We start from the raw sequence: 23,651 nt of genomic DNA on the forward strand, positions 1-23,651 counted from the left end.
ATGACCTCTCCGAGAAAGTGCACTTCGTTGATCAATATTTTTTTGGATGTGGTTGTCAATGGATGCATATTGTGGGTAAGTCCTTTCAGACACAGCCATAGAGTGAAATGTAGAGGTTCGACTAAGAACATAGCTGTGTGTGCAGTGGCATGTGTTCTGCAGCAGGGAGCAGTTTCTTATTCAGTGGTGTATGTGACGTCACAACACACAGGAAAGAGAATACACGTAAAAAGGGTTTTCAGCAGAGTAACAAAGAATGTGGCTTCCACCGTTTCAACCAAAAGTGTTCACAATGCTCTCGTACGGCAAAAATGACTGACTACATTTCAGACTCGACGCAGACGATAATGATTCAGAACAAGTAGAGTAACAAACTCCAACCTCCGTCTACATTCAATTATTGTAGGTCCATCAAAGCACTCGGTTAACGACACTAACTATTTGAAGAATCGTAGTCTAGACCGATGTGTGTGAACCTCCAACGTGACCAAATATAAGACAGTTTCATCAAATTTCCGCTTCCTCACCCTTTCGGCCAATCACTTGCTCCAAGCCTGTGAAAATAACTGATCAATAAAATGTAACAAATACAATATTCAATATGTTAAATATTGGCCATTTTTGTTTGTGACGGCAGTCTAAAGTAGAGCACGTACTACTCCTCCAACTGCTGGGTTTAAATGAGAACCGTAGACGGTCCGGTGCTCTCCAACAAAAACAGACAGGAGGATTCATCTAAGCAGCACCAAAAAATATTGCATGACAACAGCAATACACAACCCCGCTAAGGTATGATCTGATGAGACAATGCAGAACATTTATAAAAAAAAGAAACACCCACAATCGTCAAAAACGTAGGAGCAGAAACAACAGGTAGAGTAAAGCTAGTGTATCCACAGTACGAGTGTGATTCACTGAAACGGTAAATCTGCAAATGAGATTCAAAGCGCAGGCTGAACAGACGACAACAGAAGAAACACGCACACAACCGCTCCGAAACACCACAGCGTCATGTATTCTCACTTTTCTACCAACTCCCGAGCTGATCACTACACACACACACACTGGCTCATGCACACACCCTCTATAAACGTATGCACAGAATAGACCTTTTTTCACGGCAGACATGTCGACATGTCATAGTAGGAAAAGCACAGGTGTATTCAAAACCATTACTGATGGCTGCATTCCACTTAGGAGAGACCCTGGTATTAAACCATTACTGATGGCTGCATTCCACTTAGGAGAGGCCCTGGTATTAAACCATTACTGATGGCTGCATTCCACTTAGGAGAGGTCCTGGTATTAAACCATTACTGATGGCTGCATTCCACTTAGGAGAGGCCCTGGTATTGGGCATGCTGACTCACTGAACTAGCTTACTGGGACACTTGATGGAATTGAGCCATCGTTGAGGTTATCACTTTCAGCTATGCTTTTCCTACTATGACAAGTCAAAAAATGTCTGCTGGGAAGAAGGTCCAGGACTGTGTTGCATTCTTTAAGGCAACTGGAGAAAGGTTTCTGTGGCTTATACCGTCCTGCAGCAGAGATACACACCGCCTCACATGGATTTAGTCCTCTTCCTCTTTTATCGATTATCATCATCACCTCATTATCTATCTCGCACAGAGGCACACAGCAGGGCTGGTTAAGTTTATTACTGCTGATATGATTAGTAGCAATTTTGAAAATTGATTGACTGTTGAAGTAAATTATCAAGTAAATATTGACATTTGCTCAGAGAGAATCAAACTCAAGACCTCACATTAGGCTCTAATTTCTGATGGACATTTTTCTCATTTCTAAAGGCTTAAGGCAACAACAAAAAAAACTTTTCAGCTTACTGCGTATGTGACTGACTGCCACGTGTGTCCTCCTGATATCACGGGCCTGCTTGCCTTTAAATTACACTCTGTACATGCATGAGCGAGCAGCATTTTAACAGTTGCTCAACTTGTCGTTTGTGAAGGACTAAACTGAAGTCTGGAGATTTGTGTGTGTTGCATATTTCTGACAGTTATTGAATGTATAAAATGCTGGTTGTGTGGGAAAAGAATTGGCAGATATATGTACACGCCATCTTTGAAATACATCAAGGTGGAAAAAACTCCTGTGAGACGTTGTATATCTGTGCTTTAACGCTAAATGCAGAACAATGCAGAGTATTATGACCCTACTGCCTCTCTGGGTTCATTAGTCTTCTACAATCTATTCAAAATCAGGATAAATATCTACGTCAATGCAGTGCTTAAATAATACAACTACAGTGCCTAAAAAAAACAATCTCTCAAAAATAAATATGGCTCTGATATCTAAATAATAATCACCTTCTATGGTGCATAAAGTGTTATTTGGTATACCTTAGTCAACCTTTTCAGCTACGCAATATGATTGTAGTATAAATATAATATACATGGATAACAAAAGCTGTTTCTTTACAAACCATATCATATAAAACCTGAAATTAAATTTGATCGCTCAGAACACAGATTTAATGTCAATTTTAACAACCAGCGCCTTGTTAAAAATATAAGACAAGAAGCAAAACTGACCTCCGATCAGCGTCTGGGGCAAACTCAGCAGGATTTCCCATCATTAAGTATTATGGTGGGTGATGACATTTCAGCAGTTGATAACAGACTGAAGATATTTGTGGGAGGAGTGACTGAGAGCTGTGACCTGCTGCCGCTCACTTTGCTGGCCTTTACTAGTTCACAGAATCCAGTCCCAGGATCAGTTTGAACTCCAAATTCTGACCCAAAGACTGTGTCAAAAAAAAGAAGCTATAAATCTGACTTTCTAAACAAAACAAAACAGGATTCCTCTCTATGTCTCCTTAATCTGAGCTGAGCCTTACAGTCCAATACAACTGGAACAGAGATGGAGAGGAGACAGAGAGAGGAAGTCGCTCCAGACATCTACGCTCCCTACATCCCAGAACAGCGATTTGCCTAGAAACCCCCACTGACATCCAGGTTACAGCGAGGTCAGGAGCGGATGGGTCTCAGCGCGCCAGTGTGGTGATCAGACTGGCGCACATTTCGAAGAAGTCCATGGTGTGTGATCCCTGGCGGGGGGAGAGTAGAGGGGAGCTACCGGACAGGGAGCCCGGGAGGGAGGAGCTGAGCTGGGGCAGATCAAACGCCGGGCTGGCCGAGTCGATGCTCAGTCTGGGTCTGTGGAGACCGGCTGTGGAGCCCGACCGCTGGGGAGTGGACGACCCCGACTTAAAGCCCACCGCCTCCATGATGTCATCTGGGGAGGGGGAGGGGGAGGGGGTCACACGAGCAGAGGAATGTAGCATCAGCATTCAACAGAGGAGTAGTTCATGACATTAAAGCGCCAATATTATGCTCATTTTCAGGTTCATAACTGTATTTTAAGGTTGTACCAAAATAGGTTTACATGGTTTAATTTTCAAAAAACACCATATTTTTGTTGTACTGCACAGCTCTCTCTCACTGCTGCAGATCTTCTTTTCACCTGTTTTAGGTCTCACTCTGTTTTAGCTACAGAGTGAGACCTCTTTTCTTCTTCTTCTTCTGTACTATCTTTGATTGCACTCGCTCATGCTCAGTAGCTCAGATGTAGATCATGTCAGCTAGCTAGCTCCATAGAAGTAAAAGAGAGCCTGTTTCTCCAACTTCAGTCAGTTACCAGGCAGGATTAGCTGGGAGACTTCTTCTAAACCAGGGCGCACATGTAAGTAGTTCTTTTGTAGATTATGGTGAACTTGTGTGTGTTGTAGCAGTGGTTTGCTATTGAGAACGAGGTAGCATGCTAGCGTTAGCCTCTAGCATGCTAACGGTTGCGGTTAGCCAGTTCGTTTCGGCTTTCTATGTGCACACTTTCTATGTGCATTAAGAAACCGTATCTCACTCAAAACAGCATGGATGGATTTTTTTCAAAGTTTGTATGCATGTGGAACCACCAGAGACACAAAATAACACCCCAAATCCCAGAAAAAGTGATTCAAAATATGGGCACTTTAATGTGTTCTATATAGTTTTTCTATAATTATATAGGAATTTTGCCACTACCAAAGTAAAGTCTTTTTATTTTGTCTGTTGAATTTTTTATTTTGCGTGTGCATTAAAGCTATAATTCTAAGTAATGACAATTTGTTGTTGCATCCACATGACACAAGCCTTCCGTGATGGCACACCACCCACACCCCTCCTCCACACGTTGCTAGTAACCGAGGAGAACACGGAGGATTAAAAAAACATGACAGACTCTTCAAAAGAGGTAATTATCTTCACTTCTGTGTGCAAATGTCGCCGGACAACACCATTTTGTAACCATAGCCATGCTGAGAAATACAGAGAGAGTTGTGTGGAGCTGACAGTCTTAATTAGCTTTGTATCAACTCATTTGGCAATGGCTTGAATGTAACAGACGTCCATTAATAGGAAATAGTCGCGCACTATAGCTTTAATAAATAAAATGACTGAATTCAGTATAAATTCCAACAAACTACTGTTATGTTAATATAAATTACTTAGCGTACTGGCACTGCAAATGGTAGCGCTATCACCAACGTTACACCTACACTAACGTAGAGCCATGTACATCAACAGAAACAAAAATGAAACAAATATTTCTTTTATGATAGAAATTTGCTTTGCGTTGTTAGAAATGTTGTGAAATCAGTGTTTGTCCGTCACTAACCATCGATGCTCTTGAAGTCGAGGAGGTAGGATCTGCTGTCCACCTGGTACAGCTGCAGGCTCATTTTCACCAAGGTTCCCGTCACCGGATTCTTCCTCCGCACTCGCAGGTGATACGGGTTCACCACCTACAACGCAAAATAACAGACAATCTAGTTGGTATGTAGACCTATGTGTTTACTGTATGTGTAAGGCCAGCTTCACACTGCCTGCGTGGCGTGAGGGTGTCCGTTTTTATTTCGGCTCCCATGTTAACAGGTTAGAGCTTACACGCTGCCTGCATGATACGCACGTCTCAGGCGCGGCTCGAAAACGCGTGCATGCTAGAAATAGGGCCGACGCCTATTTTTCACTCGACACGTATTGAAAGCATTTCCAGGCAAAATAGAATAGGATAAGATGTTTATAAGTCATTTTGACACAAATACATATTAATAAATGTCATTTGGATGTTTGAAAGTCTGTAGGTTTTGACATAAATGCAGATATAAATGTAATTTAAAAAAAATTAAATAAATAATTATCGATTTTTAAATATTGCACCTGTCAATACAGAACAAAATATTCTGCAGCGTATTTTGCCGTCAATACTGCCGACATTGTCTTTGCTGTAATCAAATCAGCATATATTTATGTTTAACATGAAGTATACTGCTGCTTGAGTGCAGTAAATCAATGGGAAACATACATGTGTACAGACTAGGCTAGCAGCAGCAGCGCCGCGTTTCTGATGTGTAAAGACATCGAAAAATCCACGCAACGGAAACGCCACGCTCACGCCACGCAGCCAGTGTGAAGCCGGCCTAACTCCTATTTTCCACCTGGTGTGTCTGCGCTGCGTTCCGGAGGCGTCGCAGCCCCCGCGAGCAATCGCGGCCCTTCAAGCCAATGCTTGATATTCCACCAGCCGCGTTGCGGCGTGTCCCAGAAGCGTGCGTGAAGCGGCTCTCCACTCCGCTAAAGATACGCGCCATGTCTATTTTCATGCTAGCCGCAGGGCTTTTCAATAGCCGGGCAGGAAGTGACACAGCGAGTCTTCTCTATAACACCATGGACGGCGAGAGATTCATCTTGGAGGTGGAAAAACACACTGAGACATCACAAATCTTTTTTATAAGGACAACGCCAGAAAAGGGAAGGCATTGAGATCAATTGCAGGAGTGCTTGGAGTTAAACACTCGCTTGTTCTTTCAAGTACTTGTAGAGACAATCAAATCTGGGAGTTGGGTAGACAAGACGCTCCGCTTCTGAGACGCTCCCGTTGTGGTATGGCACGTGGCAGAGGACAGAGCAAAACCGCGGCGCAGCCGGAACGCAGCACAGACGCGCCTCGTGGAAATTAAGGGTAAGACATGTCCTATTACCTTCCAGTCAAAGCTAAGTTGTCTCATAGCCCTGTACACTTCAGCCATGATGTCATAGGGTCTGCTCTGACTCCTGATACCCAGGTGCCACTTGGCCTTCTTCACTGCCAGCGGTTTGTGCCGGGTGGTGTTGAGAGCATCCAGAGGACAACGAGACTTGGGGCTGTCAGCCAGGAGCGGCGGCATCCTCTCTGGGTGGGGTTTAACCCCAGGGGGCAGCGGCATGCCCTCTTCTATGAAGGAGCTCTGGGGAGGACTGGAGGCCAGGTAGAACTCGCTGGCCTGGGTCATGATGCGCCGGTTGTCTATTATGAGGTGATAGGCTACTGCCAGCTGATCCTGCGGGGACAGAGGGACGATGGATAGTCAACTGAAGATTAAGGACTAAGCTAAGGATCGACATTCAGATTATTGAAACCGGCAACAACTTGATCAAAAACAGCCACAAAAGCAGAGCGGAAAGGCTAGCAGCAACTAGAGAACCTCTAACTTGTCACTTGTCTTGTCACAGTTCGACTGAAAAGTGCAAACATAATCTGGTGGGGGTATGACTTTAATATTACAACAGTCACAGTTTATTAAACAGCGAAAATACTCATTCATTCCTTAAGAAATTGTGAACGTGTACCTGTGGATCCCCGCTGTAAAGGCTGGACACAACCTCTGACTCAGTGCATTCAAACTTCTCACACACTTCCTTGACGGCCTCCTCGTCCAGGACCGAAGCATCGTAGGACGGGTCCTCAGGGAACAGGTAGCCTGGCAGGTCCTGCTTAAACCACTCATCTTCCCTGACAGAGGAGAGAATAATCAGCCTGAGTTCAAACTCTTAACCATAAAAACCAAACCTTGTAGTGATATAGGTCGGTGATTTATCTGAACATGTCACAGTATGTGACATTTAATCTTGCGTGAAGTCAAACGGTTGTCAAACACAAAAGTGTGTTTGTGTAATGACACTTCAGATGGGGGTCTTTAAAGTTACAGGGCTGAGCTAACTGTGTCTGTGTTCGGACAGCGTTCGCAGCTATTGGCCATATCCGGACTGATGCAGTTTGCAGTCTTTTCGCGGTGCTATTCCTGAGCAATCGCCCCCAAAGTGCAAATAGAATTCATTTATACACATCTAAGAATCTTGAACGTGTGAATTTTCATACATGTGTGTGGACGTTTACATGTCTAATTAGTATAGAAAGTGACTTTGAGAGAAAGCAGTAGGAACGCTTGGGCGACGCTCAGGTGGCAGTATGGCGTTACATGTGGACATTACGGAGCTTTTACGGCATCATTTGGAGTTGTTGAAGCATGTCTTTTATTGTGAAGAACAAAAGTACGGTCCCGGATGTGTTGACAGCATCCATGGTAATTTGGCCGACTTGTTAATGCGGTTAATACCCCCGAAAAAACCAACAGCGCCCAGTGAGTTTTAACAGCGGGGAGAGAGGGGTGTCTAGTATGGCCAAGGGTAGCACACGGCTAATTCACAGGTGTTAGCTTCCCGTTGCCGACTCTTGTTAAAACAACGCTAAAGTAAATAGTTAAAACAATAAACTGCTAGAAAGGTAAGAAGTTATACTTTAGTTTGACACCATTCAATTAACTGCAAACATCACAAGATAATTTATATTAGTATTTAAACAGATATTTTGACAGAACGTGTCAAAAAGTGTTCCAGTGTGGACACAGTTACGTTAGCAAAAAGACAAGAGGGGACACACTACTGTACATACTGTAAGTCAATGCAACACTTCACAATGATTTATCAAAAAAAAGTTTAAAAAGACAGAAGATGTTCGGGGGCACCTGATGTCTTTGATGGTGGCTCTCTTCAGAGGGTCCACCTGCAGCATGAGCATGAGCAGCGAGGCCACCGAGCGAGGCAGGTACTCTGGCATGTAGAAGACGCCTCCTCTGATCTTCTTAAACAGCGTGGGGACGTGCTCGTCATCAAAGGGCAGAGTGCCGCACAGCAGGGCGTACAGGATCACGCCACAGCTCCAGATGTCCACCTCTGGGCCTGCATAGAGCCTGACAGAGTGATCCGAAGATGTAACAAACAAAAAGATCCACGTACAATGGGTCACTCTTGTAGATCCACCAGAAAAGCAGGAAGCACCGTTATAACTTTTTGTCACTGTATCGCTTTAAAGACAAATTTTGTTTATGTTGTATTTATGGCTTTTATGGGGACACACAAGCACGTGCGTTTGTGACACATTCTTTGCAATGGTAGCACAGTATTACGCAGATCTACAGTAGAGTTTAGATTCTCTGCCCTTAATCAAGCATTTGTGTTTTTTTAATCATTACTTTATTAGCCTAATTGGGTGGGGACTTGAGTGGGAGGTAAACTGTGCTAAATCTGTAGCACTGTCTTCGATAATTGCGCTACCAGGCCAGATTGTTTCAGATATCTCACGAGTCCTTTAGCAGCAGATATCCGGCGCGTTGTCGGCCAGTGCGTCGGCACGCAGACCGTGGCGAAGGACAGTATTAATTAGGTGATCGAGACGAGAAAGTCTCCTATATGGTTGCAGGGCTCTGATTATGTTGCTGCCTTGATCTGTTACCCACACTATTCGGCTGAGGGAGCTAGGGTCGAGTTTGTTTTTACGTTTCTTCATTGGGATCCATTTGCGATCCATTCCATTCTGAATACAACAACACAGTTTACGTGCTTCGTCCTTGTTGCATTATTCATTAAGATAATTCTAAACAGATTTCTGTAGTTCAAACAATTCGGAATTGTAGTTGAGAACGTCAGTTATAACGGCCCATGTATTAAAAAATTGTCAGGTTTAAATCGGACTCGGGCTCATAATTCCAGTCAATGTGTCAGGCCGGGCCGGGCTCGGACACAACGTGCACGTTCCGATCCTTGCACATTCATTTTGCACTGAAGTTCTTAATACAATGAGAAGATATTCAATACTTTTCATTAGTAAATTATTTAATTCACACAGGAGTATACTGTGTACATTTCATATACATTTATTATATTGTGATGTGATATTTGTCGTTATTGAGATTTGAAATGACCTATATTGGGGATCGACGATTTCAACCATATCATCAAGCCCTATTTTATTTGGAAGTAAATGCATTCAACAGGTTTTTTAGACCTCAAGCATACACGCGGTGCGTTTCAGTGAGTAACAGTGACGTAAACATAGCTTTTCTTTCTTTACAGGTTGGGTTTCCGTCAGTGTTTAAAGGACAATTCCGGCGCAAAATGAAGGGGTTAATAAGAAACTGTATGTGTACCGAGTCGACCGTTCTCTGGGATCTGTTTTCATGCTAATCAAATGTGTCTCTAGCTTGAAACAAGCTACCGCAAACCAGTGATTAGCTTGTAACGCTAGTAGTCGGGGCAGAGGGTAAATCACCATTTCTACATCACTACCAAGGCTCAAACTAGCACCACACTTCAACAGTAGCATAGTGAGGGTCCCTACATTTGTAAGTGTACAGACAGTTTATTAAAAAGATAGATTATAAAGACAGTAGCGTTCATGTTTACATGCGGGCGCGGGGAAAACAGTCACGATCAGTCGAACGACAAACGCCGTGCTTGAGCTATGTTACTGGTTGCACGGCATTCGACTTGGTCGTGACTGTTTTCCAAGATGGCGTCCGCATGTAAACATGAATGCTACTGTCTTTATAAACTGTCTGTACACTTACAAAGTTCTCAATGCCCCGGCTACTAGCATTACAAGCTAATCAGCGGTTTGCGCTAGCTTGTTTCAAGCTACAGACACATTCGATGAGCATGAAAACAGATCCCAGAGAACGGCCCACTCGGTACACATGTGTTATTAACCCGGAATTGTCCTTTAAGTCCAAAACAATTTTGTTCCTAAAGCTATACAAATACTGACGATTAAATAATGGTCCTCTAGACATAAATCATTTTGATTATAATTACAGCCTTGAAAACACACACACACACACACACACACACACACACACACACACACACACACACACACACACACACACACACACACACACACACACACACACACACACACACACACACACACCTTCCTGAGATGACCTCTGGAGCGGCATAGTTGGGTGAGCCACAGCTCGTCCGTAGAAACTCTCCATCTGACATCATGTTGGACAGACCTGTAGGCCAAACACAAGACATATAACCACCCTTCAGTCTTAACTGGGACAGTAACACAGACTAATGAAACAATCCTCTATGGTCATATTATTGCTATTGATTCTTTGGTTAAACTGAACATGGCCCGGGCACAGGGAGGGTGAGAGCAATACGCTGGGGACACCGCTGATATCTTTATCCTCCTTTACCCGCCAAGGCTCTAAGCTCTAAACACAAAGCTCATCTAATTGGATGAGCCTCTCTCTCTGCCTGCCAGGGCCTCGGCCAAACGCTAAACACCAGACGCTCGTCGATGTGCTGACCTTCCCTTCATCTTTTATCCCCGTTCCTTTAGCACTTCCTCTCACTGCTCACCAGTGTCTGTTGCTCTCAGCCAAAACACTTCTCCTGCCGCGCCCCCACGAACCCTTCCCTATCAGATGACACTGGGCCTCAAGGCCTTCTGCCAGACAAGATATGAGACCGTGTTGTTGCTAGGGGACCTCTCCCCCCCAACCCCCCAACCCTGCGGTGCACAAGGGCCTTCCTGTGTTTGTGGAAATGTTTCTCTCCTTCGTGGTCGTATTGCATAAGGCACAACCATCAGCTAGAACAATCACGCCCCAACCAATTAGGAACTGAGCTCAGTGAGAAATGAATTTCCATTTAATAATGAGGTTAACAGGTGCGTGATAGTGATTTCACACTTTTCTACAAGTGCATAATTACGCTTTGTCCTGTAACTCTGCCACAAATGTTCACTTGCCTCTAATCAAACAGAACAATTACTTGGTAATTCCACTCAGCTCTGCCACAAACTCTGCCTCTTTGTCTTTCTTATCCCCCCACCCCCCCACCCCCAAGAGCATGTCCTGTTATAATTTCTCTCTTCTTATATTCCCTAACAGTGCTTTTGCCAAGCCAATCCTTCTGTCTCTCCCGCTAAGTGTTAACTCTGTTGTCTGGGGATCCTACCGAAGTCGGCTATCTTGGCGTTCTTGCTGGCATCCAGCAGGACGTTCTCAGGTTTGAGGTCTCTGTGGACCACCATGTGCCTGTGGCAGTAGTCCACAGCTGAAATAATCTGTTGGAAAAGACGGCGAGCTTCTGTGTCTTCCACCTGAAAAACACAATATAAATGGACATGATTTGGACAGTGGCTGTACTTTATTAGTATTTAGTATTCCTCTTGATTGTGTGGAAAGAACGGCGGATAATGTGGTGTCTTGTTCAGAGCAAATGTATCATGTTCAGGGTTGGTCATGAGGTTGCTATGGCTCAGGGCCCAGTTAAAGTTCAAGTAGGATTATTCGATTACAGTAAAAATAAAGAGAGTCCCCAGAACGAGACGTCTCTTTGTAGCTATCAGTATCTTGTCTTGAACATGTGTGTGTTTGTGTGGAACACCATGCTTCACTCAAGGTTTCAATCTAAAAAAATCCCGTGAACTTTAAATGTGAGTAAAACATTCAAATGAACACTGACAGAAAGGTTGGGCAGTGATGGTGTATGTTGTCAAAACACATTTTTATGACTCATAAACTTTAAATCACATCACTTGGAAGTGTACAACAGTAGTTAATGGAGTAAAAAGTAAATATTTTGGTTCAAAATATATTTGAGGGGTATAATTGCATTGTAAATAATATGCATAAAGATGGTGTCTTGATGTCTCTACAGAGTAAGAACAAATTCATAAAGTCATGAAGGTAGAAAATGAGCTCATACAACTTATCCTAAATGAAACTATTTGTAAAGCAACATAAAAAATACAAATACTAACATGTAACAGTATTTTTATGACCGCTAAAGTCAAGGAAACACCAACATCAGTCTTAGGCCGGCTTCACACTGGCTGCGTGGCGTGAGCGTGTCAGCTGCGTGACGCACGTCTCAGGCGCGTCTCAGGCGCGGCGAAAACGTGTGCCTGCTAGAAATAGGACAGACGCCTATTTTTCATGCAACACGCAAGCGTGTTAGAAGCGTTTCCAGGCAAAATAGAATAGGAAAAGATGTTTATATGTAATTTAGACATTTAGAATACATATAAATAAATGACATTTTCATGTTTGAAAGTCTCTAGGTTTTGACATAAATGCAGATATAAATGTAATAAAAAAAAAATCGATTTTCAAATATTGCACCTGTCAATACAAAATAAAATATTCTGGAGCCTATTTTGCCGTCAATACTGCCAACATCTTTGCTGTAATCAAATCAGTATATATTTATGTTTAACATGAAGTATACTGCTGCTTGAGTGCAGTAAACATTTGGAAACATACATGTGTACAGACAAGGCTAGCAGCAGCAGCGCCGCGTCAGACATGTTTCTGGTGTGTAAAGACATCGAAAAATCCACACAGCCGCCACACAGCTGAAACGCCACGCTCACGCCACGCAGCCAGAGTGTAGCCGGCCTTACTTGGTCACCGCACCTGCCAAGTATTCAATTAAAAAATAATACATTTGGTGTTTAGTGGAAAGTGGTCATACACTGTTGCCACCTCAGACACTGATTTGCAATGCCATTACTGATTATCCTATTTGAGCTGTGGTTACCAGTGAACTATTTCTTTATTTTTAAAGATTATTTTTGGGGCTTTTCCACCTTTAATTTTGACAGGACAACTAAGTGAGAAAGGGGGGGAAGACATGCAGGAAATCGTCAAAGGTCGGATTCGAATCCTGGACCTCTGCGTCGAGGCATAAACCTCTCAGTATATGTGCGCCTGCTCTACCCACTGATCCAACCCGGCCACACCAGTGAACTATTTCTGATGACACAGTGACCACTACAACCTAGTGGATAAGCACTATGGGGCTAAAACCAGTCAGTTAACAGATGAAATGTCTTACCCGTCCATGTTTGCAGATGTAGTCAAACAGCTCACCTCCAGACACATACTCCATGACCATGAAGAAATCTGTGGGTGTACTAATCACCTGGTACCTAAAACACAAACATATGTTTGTATTGACATGAACGTACTGCACATTAATTAAAGTGCTCATTTTCAGGTTCATAATTGTTTAGAGGTTATATCAGAAACAATTTCCCCCTTGGATTATTAAAGAATTTCTGATTCTGATTTCTGAATAGGTTTATGTGGTTTCATTTTCAGAAAACACCATATTTTTGTATGTACTGCACATTGCTGCAGCTCCTCTTTTCACCCTGTGTGTTGAGCTCTCTGTTTTAGCTACAGAGTGACGCATCGCACTTCTGTTCCATCTTTGTTGGGAGTCGCACATGCTCAGTCAGTACTGCTAGCTAGTCAGTTGCAGAGTATGAGGGAGTGCCACGCTAGCAGCTAGGCTAGCTAGTTTGTCTCTGAAGGCTGGACTACAATAGAGCTGTTTGGAGCATTGTGAACAGTGTTTTCTGTTGGAGATGGTAAGTCCTTTTGGGGTGGACTTTGGGCTTTTTCACTTTGTAAACCTACAGTATAACATGCACAAAAAGATATATAACACAATAAAGGAAAGGGAAAGAGCCAAAAAGCATAATATGAGCACTTTAACACTTCAGTCTCTTTTGCATCCTATCCCTAAATTTGAATATGAGTATAAACACACCAATAGGCTTTTTATCTCATCTCTAAAACAAATGTATTTACTTAAAAACATGCACAGAATAAATATGCTCAAACCAATACACACAAAGGTGAGGCAAAGCTGTGATGTATGGCTGCTGAGTGTAGGCATTAGTTTCATAAAGGTCAGGTATATTAAAATGCAGGGCCAATCTCATGAATGGTTGCTCTTGTGAGATTCGGCACTTCATCATAATCTGCTTCATTCCTGTAGAGCCAGGTGTAGCATAACACAGCCGGCACCACGGGAGAAATAAACACAAACCAAATAATTTCATTCTATTTCACACACACTTTCTCTCTCTCTCTCTCTCTCTCTCTCTCTCACTCACACACACACACACACACACACACACACACACACACACACACACACACACACACACACACACACACGGAAATCTAAACAGTAAGAGAGGGAAATGTTAAGATATTTCTTCTAATTCATTTTATTTCATGCTGATTTTACAAACAGGGCCAATTTATCGCACAGAGTCTGCTTTGCTCAGTCCAGCAGTGTCCATGCAAGCAGACTGTGTTTGTGCCAGTGTTTGTTAATGTATAGGTTAGCGACAGAGTGGTCCACAGCGCTCAAGCTCACGTCCTGAGAGCTCACATAGCTTTTAGTGTGACAGTGGACTAACCCTAACCTAAAAATAACACACAGATTGTTGAGAGAGACAGAGAGAGACATGGACTGACAAGGAGAAAGAGGCCATGGACGCAGAAGGAAAGGGAAAGAAGGAGCCGAGACACCTGGATGAGAGAGAGAATTTAGTCATGATGTAGGAACTACAGCATCTATCATCTTAACTGGATAGTTAAACTGATCAGGGTGTGTGTGTTTAGTGGTATATTTGTGTTTTCTAGGGAACCCTGTGGGCATGCTCAGTACAGCGTAGCTGTAGTAAACAAACAGGAAGCATGCCACAACAGAGGGAACACAAAATAGCAAAAGGCTCACATTACAACAGCTACAAGAGCCCATTTATCTCTCCGTGTCAGCACAGAGTCTTAAAATCTGACAGAAGAATATGTTGTCTTTCTCCACTTACAGCTTGATAATATGTGGGTGTCTGAACAGTTTGAGGTTCTGGATCTCTCGTTTGATCTTCCCAACAACATCGAGACTGCGGATCTTCTGTCTGTTCAGGATCTTTACAGCCACTTTATGGCCTGTCAACTGATGCTCGCCAACTGAAAACAAAAGAATACAGAGATGAAGCAGATCAAATACACGGATGGTAAAACCACATAGGGGTTCATACACAAGACAGTGCTCCAATATAATCCAATCCAATATATGGATGCCTAAAGGGAGGTAGAAAGTGGCACTAATGGGTTATGGTTGGATTTGGATTATCTGTTGCACAGCAGGCTTCGACATAACAGTAAATTATTATTATTATATGCTTTTTTAGTGTTTGCCCTACTGCAGCCCTTATCTGACTGCCATGTCTTTGTTTAGGGTGTTGGAGCTATTTGCATGCCAGAGGCTCTGAAGCCACGTTGTTATTATAGCTGCCAACCCCTACAACAGTTTGACTACAAACACCAGTTATAAAGCATTAATACTAATGGTGGATGAACTGGGGATTTCCCTGTGAACTAGGGATTACCCTAAAACAACCACTCCCATTAGTGAAATCATTATCATTAATTACATTTCATTCAATTCGCTATTAAAACAACATGAATTAAGACTGCATTTTTGCATGGATTTTACTACTTGCTAGGATGCAAACAATGATCTTCCCTCATGCAGACTTTACGGCCGCTAACAAATGCAGCCATGACTGGAGGTGGGGTACCCCCGCTACGCTAATACATCCATCAAACTGCGCACATAAGAAACCGGCTGGCGGAGCGTGAGCACTGGGCTTAAAGCTCACAAGGTCACGCAGAGTGCCCGAAAACTAGCTAAGAAAACTGAAATAATATCCTGTGATAGGCCCCTCCAGTAAAACTTTAAGCATGTAAAACGTGTTCCTGACTTAGTAGGCACTTAACAGGCTAACACTGGCTGGCAATGGGATAACATATGGGACTAACGTTAGCTACGCCGTTCATAAACATATTGTCAGTCAACGTTAAACCCACACGGTGGGTTTCGGTCAAGCTGTAAGCTTCACATACGTCCTTTACCGCAAGACGGGGGAAAAGACATCTGACATAAACTCCTCAACGTTTAACGTTAACGTTATACGATAATAACGTGAGTATGACTGTGCATAACGTTAGCTGTTGTAAGTTACGCCAGGTACTTTCACCTGCCATAGCTGATAACGGTAGCTACAGAGGGGGGCTTCGGTGAAAGAATTTGACTTTCAAGCTGGCGGATTCTCGTAGCATATTTACGCTTTAAACCCCGTCTGTAGCTGCCGGTAAACCACCCAACTAGCTACGCAAACTGCACTGACCGCAAGTTTATCACCGTCAAGTTGAGGGGGGAGGCACGGCGACTAAACGTTACTTCATATGACTCCAACTGAAACAGGCAAACACATTAAGATCGGTATGACACAAAAGCATGACTTAACTCTTCACTTTCCCGAATGTTCCCACTCCGAGCGTGTCGCCGAGGATATAATGGCCAATTTTTACCCTGCCTTCGTTTTTCTGCTGTTGCCGCTCTGCCATCTTCTCCGTTAACAGACGATTGGGCTCGCTCGGTGCGGCGGGTGTGCTGCCTGCCTGCCTATGGAGCGCACGGAGGGGCGGGGCACTTGACTCGTTCTGTCACTGCGAGAGAAGGGAAAAAAGCACCGAAGACTCGAGCCCGTTAAACGCGCACTGTCACAGGTGTATGGTAGGCAGGCACTGTTAGGCTATAGCAGAATTAAACTGCTTTGCTGAAGGGCCATATGGTATATACGTAGCCTATGTCGCATAACCGGGATTATCTCTCCAAGAGCCCAACGGCCTCTGCCATCTACCCTGTACGGGACGTGCACTGTGCGTCTCCCACTGACCCAGTGTTGTGTCAAGTTTGGTACCCCTGTCAATTAAAAACGTTTCCCTGCTATACCCAATACCAGCGGTGTAGTCTACGTGATACGCAGGTATACGCAGTATACTCACTATGAAAGCTCCAGGATGTCCATATACCCACTTAAAAATGCGCAATGACATAAAACAACATAGGCCTACTTTCCATCATATTTTTGACATATTTTGAATTGTCATGTGTTTTTTTTTCTTTGCATAGTCTAAATAAAGGTATTTCAGCTGTGAATTGGTGCATAAAAGTGTATCAAAATGCAGGAAATAAAGTCTTTGAAGATAAAAATTTCCCTGGGGGAGGACACCCAGACCCCACCCTCCCCAAAGTCCCGTTCTGGCCCATACACACATATATATATATATATATATATATATATATATATATATATATATATATATATATATATATATATATATATATATATACATAGTACAATATAGGCTACCCACAACGGGCGTCGGACTGGGAGGGAAAAGGGGACTGAGTACCCAGGGCCCTCATGTGAGGAGGGCCCAAACATATGCTAGAATGAATAGCTGTGGATCCTGGGAGGGGCCCATAAAAAATGCCTTTCTTTAGGGCCCAGAATTTTGTGCTACGCCCCTGATACCCACTACAATACATTAGACTACACCTCTGCCCAATACTGCATCGAAAACAGGTTTGTTTCACCCACAAAATAATGTAACGTTACCCTACTTTGTGAGCAACACAGTAGCCTATGCATAATGTTTTTTTTTTGGTTAGGCTATAGCCTATAGTCTGCTGTTTTGAAAGACATTTACAAAATGTGAAAAGAAATATTCACGGAGAAGCAATGCATGATTGTAATGTGTTTGTTTTGGTTTTGCGTTCAAGAAGGCTATATGCAAGGCCTTCAGAGCTGTGTGTGCCCACTAGCCTATATGGGCTATCATGGCCAGTCATAGTTTCAATGTTATTCTCACAAACCACAAAGAGGAGCATCTGATATTGTTTAGGCCTACATCCTCCCTGCAGTCATATCATATCACACAGTGTAGGCTAATTGTGTTGGCCCCTCTCTACCGTATCAGTCCCAGGTGTTTAAAAAAAAATCTGTCATATTTGATTTTAAAGCGTCAAATGTTGATAATATTCCATCAACTTTCTGTAACAGAATGGGCTGGTGAAAATAGGTCGAAAAAGTGAAATTAATGGATGGATGAGTTGCAAACAAGATTAAGGCGAGTTGTTCATATTTAACCACTAGATGGCAGTGTAAGTTTAACTTATCAATATCCAGCATGCCTCTTGGAATTGTTTCTGCTGCTGACTTGTGTTTCAGACTTGAGCTCTATCTGAAATTGAAAAGCATTTGTGGAGCTGGCCTGGCACATGAACGTTTTCTTATTAGTTCAAAAAGAAGCATTCAATCTTGTGCCTTTTAATAAATAAGTAAATGCTTGGTTTCACTGACCGGAGCAATCAAATTAGAGTTTTCACTGATACATCTGTATTTTTTTTAAGATCAAGATTAAGTGATATTTTATTGATCCCGCAAGGGGAAATTTTTTCACCACTGTGTTGTTAGTTAATAAACACATTACACACAGGCCCGAAATACACACACACACACACACGCACTAATGGAGAGATGTCAGAGTGAGGGGGCTGCCCATTAAAGGTGCCCTGAGCAGTTGGGGGTTCGGTGCCTTGCTCACGGGCACCATGGCAGTGCCCAGAAGGTATACTGGCACCTCTCCAGCTACCAGTCCACGCTCCGTACTTGGTCCGCACAGGACTTGAACCGGCAACCCTCTGGTTCCCCAGCCAAGTCCCTACGGACTGAGCTACTGTCACCAACATTTAGATTAAATACAATAAAAAAGTTATTTTCCTGTTCAAGTCCCCATTACACATTTCCCCAGAAAAATAAATAATGCCAGTAAAACGGATGGATTCTTAACGTCCACATATTCTTTGAATGGGGACTTGCAGAATATGCATATGTTTTGTTTAGGACTTCTTTACTTGTAATATTACATGGGCACAATGTGCAGCAGAGTTTTAACATTCGTCTTTTAAAAAGAACTGAGGAAACATATTGTTAAAATAATTGTTTAGTAAAATATTTGCTTTAATTCTTCTTTTAGGATTAAATAAAAGAGAGCCAATACCCCCATCTCTAACAGCATAACCACTCTGAAAACGCTCCTAACTAATTATGACTCTAGTGCGCCTGTCGTACCACGCGGAACCACGGGGGGCGCTGCTCTCTGTCCCCGCTCGTCGCCACTAGTCGGAGAAAGTTTTCCACGCAGGGATGGAGGTGATTACCCGCCGCTAGCAGAGAGGGAAGAGGGCTGAGCCTTGAAGCTGCCGGGGGAACTTGAAGAGAGCAGGGGGAGGAGGAGGAGAAGAAGGATTGATATAACAAGAGCGGGCTGTCGATGCGCAGCGCAATTCTCACTCACTCCAAGTCTTTGAACCAAGAGCGATAAAAAGGGGAGCGGGCTTTCCATTCATTTCGAGCGGAGGCAACTTTTTCTTTCTTGAGTCCGTGGCGCGGGTCCGTTCACCAGATAATACTCAACAGCTTACTATTTAAAAATATATATGAAAGTGAACCACGAGACAACATCAGCAGATCTGAAACTTTACGAGACCTCCGAGTTGGGAAGTTTGTTTGTCGTTGCATGACAATATTTTTATATTTTTTTTAAAAGGACTTGAGAACCTGACAGACTTTCTTCACCTACCGCGTGGTGTGGGATTTTTGAGCCGAATCGGGGGGGACTTCTCAAATGCAAAAGTACATGTATGAGAAAGCAATGGCACAAGAGACAAGGAACGGAGGAACCTCTACGTTAAATAACAACAATGGTGTTGACAACAGTAAGAAGAAGCTGCTGATAGCGCTCGACGTCTTCTGCCTTCTACTTGGTAAGTCTATGAATAAGTTTTAGCCTGTAAGGTCCGTGTTATAATTTGAATTGTTTACTTTGTTGGTTAACATCAGCTGATTTGGACTCCACTGCCAAGGGTCAGTCATTGGTCTATACTTTAAACTCTGGATCCACACACAAAACAATAATAAAAGAAACAATAATTGAATAAACAGGGCCCGCGCTCTCTGATGGTTGGCAGTAAAAGCCTCATCGTTTTAAAAGTGCCTGTTATCTGTCTCCACAAGACAACTTAATCTGCAACATCCCCTTATCGTCCAGTCCCAACACACCACCCCATGCCGGGGGAAACACTGACAATACTCAACATTTCAGGCTTTCGGATTCTTCTACATACACACTTTATACTGTACAATCTCACAATGAAACAATAATGGCACAATCAAGAATGTATAGCATCAATCGATACACAAACAACTTTGGCATTCTGCTGATTGACTGACACACGTGTGCATGGCTGCTCTCAGCCTGAGACAGAAAGATTGAAAATGTTGTCGTTCCATAATGTATTGATCATTTTTTACAAAGTCCACAGAGCATCACTGGGACCCGATCAATTGATGCTCCGGGTGCCTGCCAACATGCCTGAGGGCCTAAGTGTTTTGAAGTGTTGTAACCTGCCCTTTTTTTTTTTAAATAGCCCGTGACACCCCCTCCTGTGCCCTCCTAACCCTGTTCACCTGACCCTAAAACCTCCAGAGGTGCCATCCCAGCCAGAGCTGTCTGTACATAGAGATGTGATGAGAAGTGATGAGAAGTGTAATTATTGATCCTTAGCTGATCAAAGTGTCACCGTGGTCTTTACTGCTCTCATTTGCTCCAACATGCAACTTGTTTGTGAAGTAGAGTTTGTGTGTGTGTGTGAGTCCTAACTTGTTATTCCGCTAGCGTCCCGGTCCAGATTCCGAGTGCAGCATTTATGTGTGTTGCTTTGATAGCTGGTTTGTTTTTTGGCTGTTGTCACTGTAGCCCAGTCCTTTTTTAGTTTCTAGCTCCAGTGGCCCCCCTTTCTCTTCTCTTTGTTTTCAATCCCTCCGTCTCCCCTTTCTCTCTTTTAGAAAAGGATTATGGGAGTTGCGCTTTACTTCTACACATTCTCTCCCAGAACCCTGCAAATCCCTGGCCAGCTGCCCCTGATCACTCCACTTCAAATTACTTTCTCTCTCTCTCTCTGGCTCTCTGGCTCTCTGGCTCTCTGGCTCTCTGGCTCTCTATCTAGCCCTCTTTCTCCCTTTCTGACCAGGGGACTGCATGGAATAATTGCTTAAGCATGTGTTGTGGCAGGGGAATGCCTCTCCAATCTAACCGAGAGAGCGATGGAGAGGCAGGACGCGTGGCTGACCAGGCATTAGAGGAGCAGGTGGGAGCCCCACCAACCGCTTTATGTGGAGAAACCAAAGCATCAGCAGTAGTAGTAACAAAATATGAGACATCGCCGCCACACAGGAGCAGGATTTTTATCACCCAGGATGTTACAAATGGTGCAGATTAACTCCACATTGTCCTAAATGCTGGGTAGTAGAAGCAGAGCTGCTTGACAGATGCAAAGTTTTCCATTGGGTTTATATTGGTTTGCCTATTAAAGAACCTCAGACAGAGATACACTGTTTCATCTGCACCCATATAAATGTAGATGAGCTTTGAGCGCATGTGGAGTGAATTTCCTGCAAAAACCAACTTCCTTCACTAGTAAAAAAGCTCCTCTCTGCCATGTAAGAAGAACGCCCCCACACACACACACACACACACACACACACACACAATGCATGTAAGCACACCGACATGAATGGTCACACAGATTCTCCTTTGTCATGCTAAACACAATCTGGCTGCTCAGTGGTGATTGGTTGTCCCACTTTAGTGGTTTGGTGGTGGTGGTGGTGGGGGGTTACAGTGGGTGGAGGGGTTAAAAGAGAGAAGGAGAAAAGGGGGTTATCAGGGGAGGCTGAATGAGGAACGAGGAATGCGGGTGTGTAGAGGGCTCCGAAGAATTCTCTGTGTGCACATCGGAAAAGAATAGCGTACACTATACAGCTAATGCATAAATATCTCGTTACCTTTAATTAGTTCCTATCTGCCAGCTGCTGCTGCTACACACAAACACACACACGTTAAAGTGACACTTTTGTAATCTGCCCGACAGTCGCACACCCCTCAGGCAAGGCTAATGATTGTGTTTGCATAAAGGACATCTGAGGCCATCTATAACACACGTGTGCAAACTAAAGAAGGGGTCCCCTCCTTCTGTTGCTTCTGCTAATCATGATGCACAAAACAGCAGGATCAGAATGGTGATGGAAAAAAATGTATGCACACACACACACTCTCACCCAGCACTCAACTGCTGAGACCAGAGTTACAACGTACCACTTTGGCAGCTGAGCCCAAGGAGCATCTGCTGATTTCACTTTGGCTCGGGTTCCACTCTCCGTGAGCAGCAGAGTTGATTTAGCGACGCCATAAGGAACACATACACACACACACAAACTCCATACACTCACTATAAATACACAAACCGCAGACTGAATTTCATTCTTAACTTTTTCCCTGTCTCGCATGTGCTCCCGAACATGTCCTATAGCCCGCTATCATCCAGTTGAAAGTGGATGTTTATTGTGAAAACTTTCAGGAAAGCATACCTCTAAAAGTAGCCTTACTTAAACCCAGATTAATTTTTTCACAATGCAAGGGAGATCATGCATTGTGTGTTTGCTTGGGAGCATGCATTAGTGTCTGTCTGGGTTTGGAAGCCATTCAGAATTAGAGCTGCAGGGGCCTTTTTTTTTTTTTTTAAAGAATATAAACATGGATTGTCCAGGACTGGCTCCGTTAACTTTCAGTCCTGTGAGCTAATTTAAAAGCTCCACAAGATCTGTCTGGGTATTGCTATATTGACCAGCCACTCATATATATTGGGCACCAGATTTCTTTCCATTAGTTTCTCAAATTTCTTGCTATCCGTTTTGATCTGGGATACAGTCAGGTGTTTGGTGACGTGATTTTCCACAAGTGACAGACGTGGACATTGTTAATTAGCAACAGAAAGGAGTGTAACCTTTTGGCCCCCGGGGAATCCGCTTCATAACTGGCCCTTGGGCATTAACCCTATATGGCTCTAACCCAACTCCTGCCTCTCCATTAGCTGCTATAGCGTTACAGCAGTCGGTCACACAGCCCCTCATTAAAGCTGGAGAGAGATTTAACCTCTACCTCTCCAGGCCTCAGCCACTTCAATCCTGAGCCGCTCTACAAATATTTTCCAGAATTTCTTAAATTCTTCATCTGGCTGCAGTGTCTTGGCCGAAGACTCTTGATGTGACATCTGGTGCAATTTTGGGAGTGAGTGAACCAGGGGGCTGTGTGTGTGTGTGTGTGTGTGTGTGTGTGTGTGTGTGTGTGTGTGTGTGTACGTGTGTGTCTGTGTGTGTGTGTGTGTGTGTGTGTGTGTGTGTGTGTGTGTGTGTGTGTGTGTGTGTGTGTGTGTGTGTGTGTGTGTGTGTGTGTGTGTGTGTGTGTGTGTGTGTGTGTGTGTGTGTGTGTGTGTGTGTGTGTGTGTGTGTGTGGTGCTCAGGAAAGGGTGGGAAACGGAAAGGTAGTGTCGGTCGGAGGTAGGTGTGGTTGTGAAATGAAATCCTGTCCATTTTTTTTTTTTTTTTGCCTCTCAGCCCATTTCCATTCTTTCCCCCCTTCCTTCCCTCTCTGCTCCCTCTTCCCTCTTCTTAACTGGCTTTGACTAATGGAGAGGAATGAGCTTTGGTAGCCAAATACTTAAACACAAGATGTGGTTAGTTTAGCGTATGCCTAGAAAGTAACTTATCTGCCAGACAACAACATGATAGGCACGACAAGTTTTTTGCGACGTGTCTAGTAAAAAGCTATAATCAAACAGCGAGTGAGAGGCCTTCACTCACACAAACCCAAACACCGGCTCCAATCCAAAAGTGCAGACCTTAATCTAAGGGCAGATATTCTC

General features: G+C 43.6%; 2 protein-coding genes across 3 annotated transcripts in view; one reads left to right on the forward strand and one right to left on the reverse strand.

The window, feature by feature from the left end:
• Positions 1-1,445: 1,445 nt before the first annotated feature.
• Positions 1,446-16,524, reverse strand: prkaa2 (protein kinase, AMP-activated, alpha 2 catalytic subunit). The gene is made up of 10 exons (XM_039812189.1): positions 16,288-16,524; positions 14,803-14,944; positions 13,011-13,104; positions 11,127-11,271; positions 10,084-10,171; positions 7,841-8,065; positions 6,666-6,828; positions 6,038-6,376; positions 4,675-4,801; positions 1,446-3,258 (listed from the first exon to the last, which is right to left on the reverse strand). Exons 1-10 carry the CDS (start codon positions 16,385-16,387, stop codon positions 3,008-3,010), a joined length of 1,674 nt encoding a protein of 557 aa, XP_039668123.1. The 5' UTR covers positions 16,388-16,524; the 3' UTR covers positions 1,446-3,007.
• A 2,527-nt stretch (positions 16,525-19,051) lies between these two features.
• plpp3 (phospholipid phosphatase 3) overlaps positions 19,052-23,651 on the forward strand; it is a 33,399-nt gene continuing 28,799 nt past the window's right edge. Inside the window, exon 1 of one of the 2 annotated variants that reach the window (XM_039812191.1) lies at positions 19,052-19,655. In XM_039812191.1, coding sequence (XP_039668125.1) covers positions 19,517-19,655 — 139 coding nt within the window. In that variant the 5' untranslated portion in view covers positions 19,052-19,516. The remainder of the gene's footprint in view (positions 19,656-23,651) is intronic. The other variant, XM_039812190.1, reaches the window with a different exon arrangement.

This window comes from Perca fluviatilis, chromosome 9, assembly GCF_010015445.1.
Source record: "Perca fluviatilis chromosome 9, GENO_Pfluv_1.0, whole genome shotgun sequence".
Classification (NCBI taxonomy): Eukaryota; Metazoa; Chordata; class Actinopteri; order Perciformes; family Percidae; genus Perca; species Perca fluviatilis.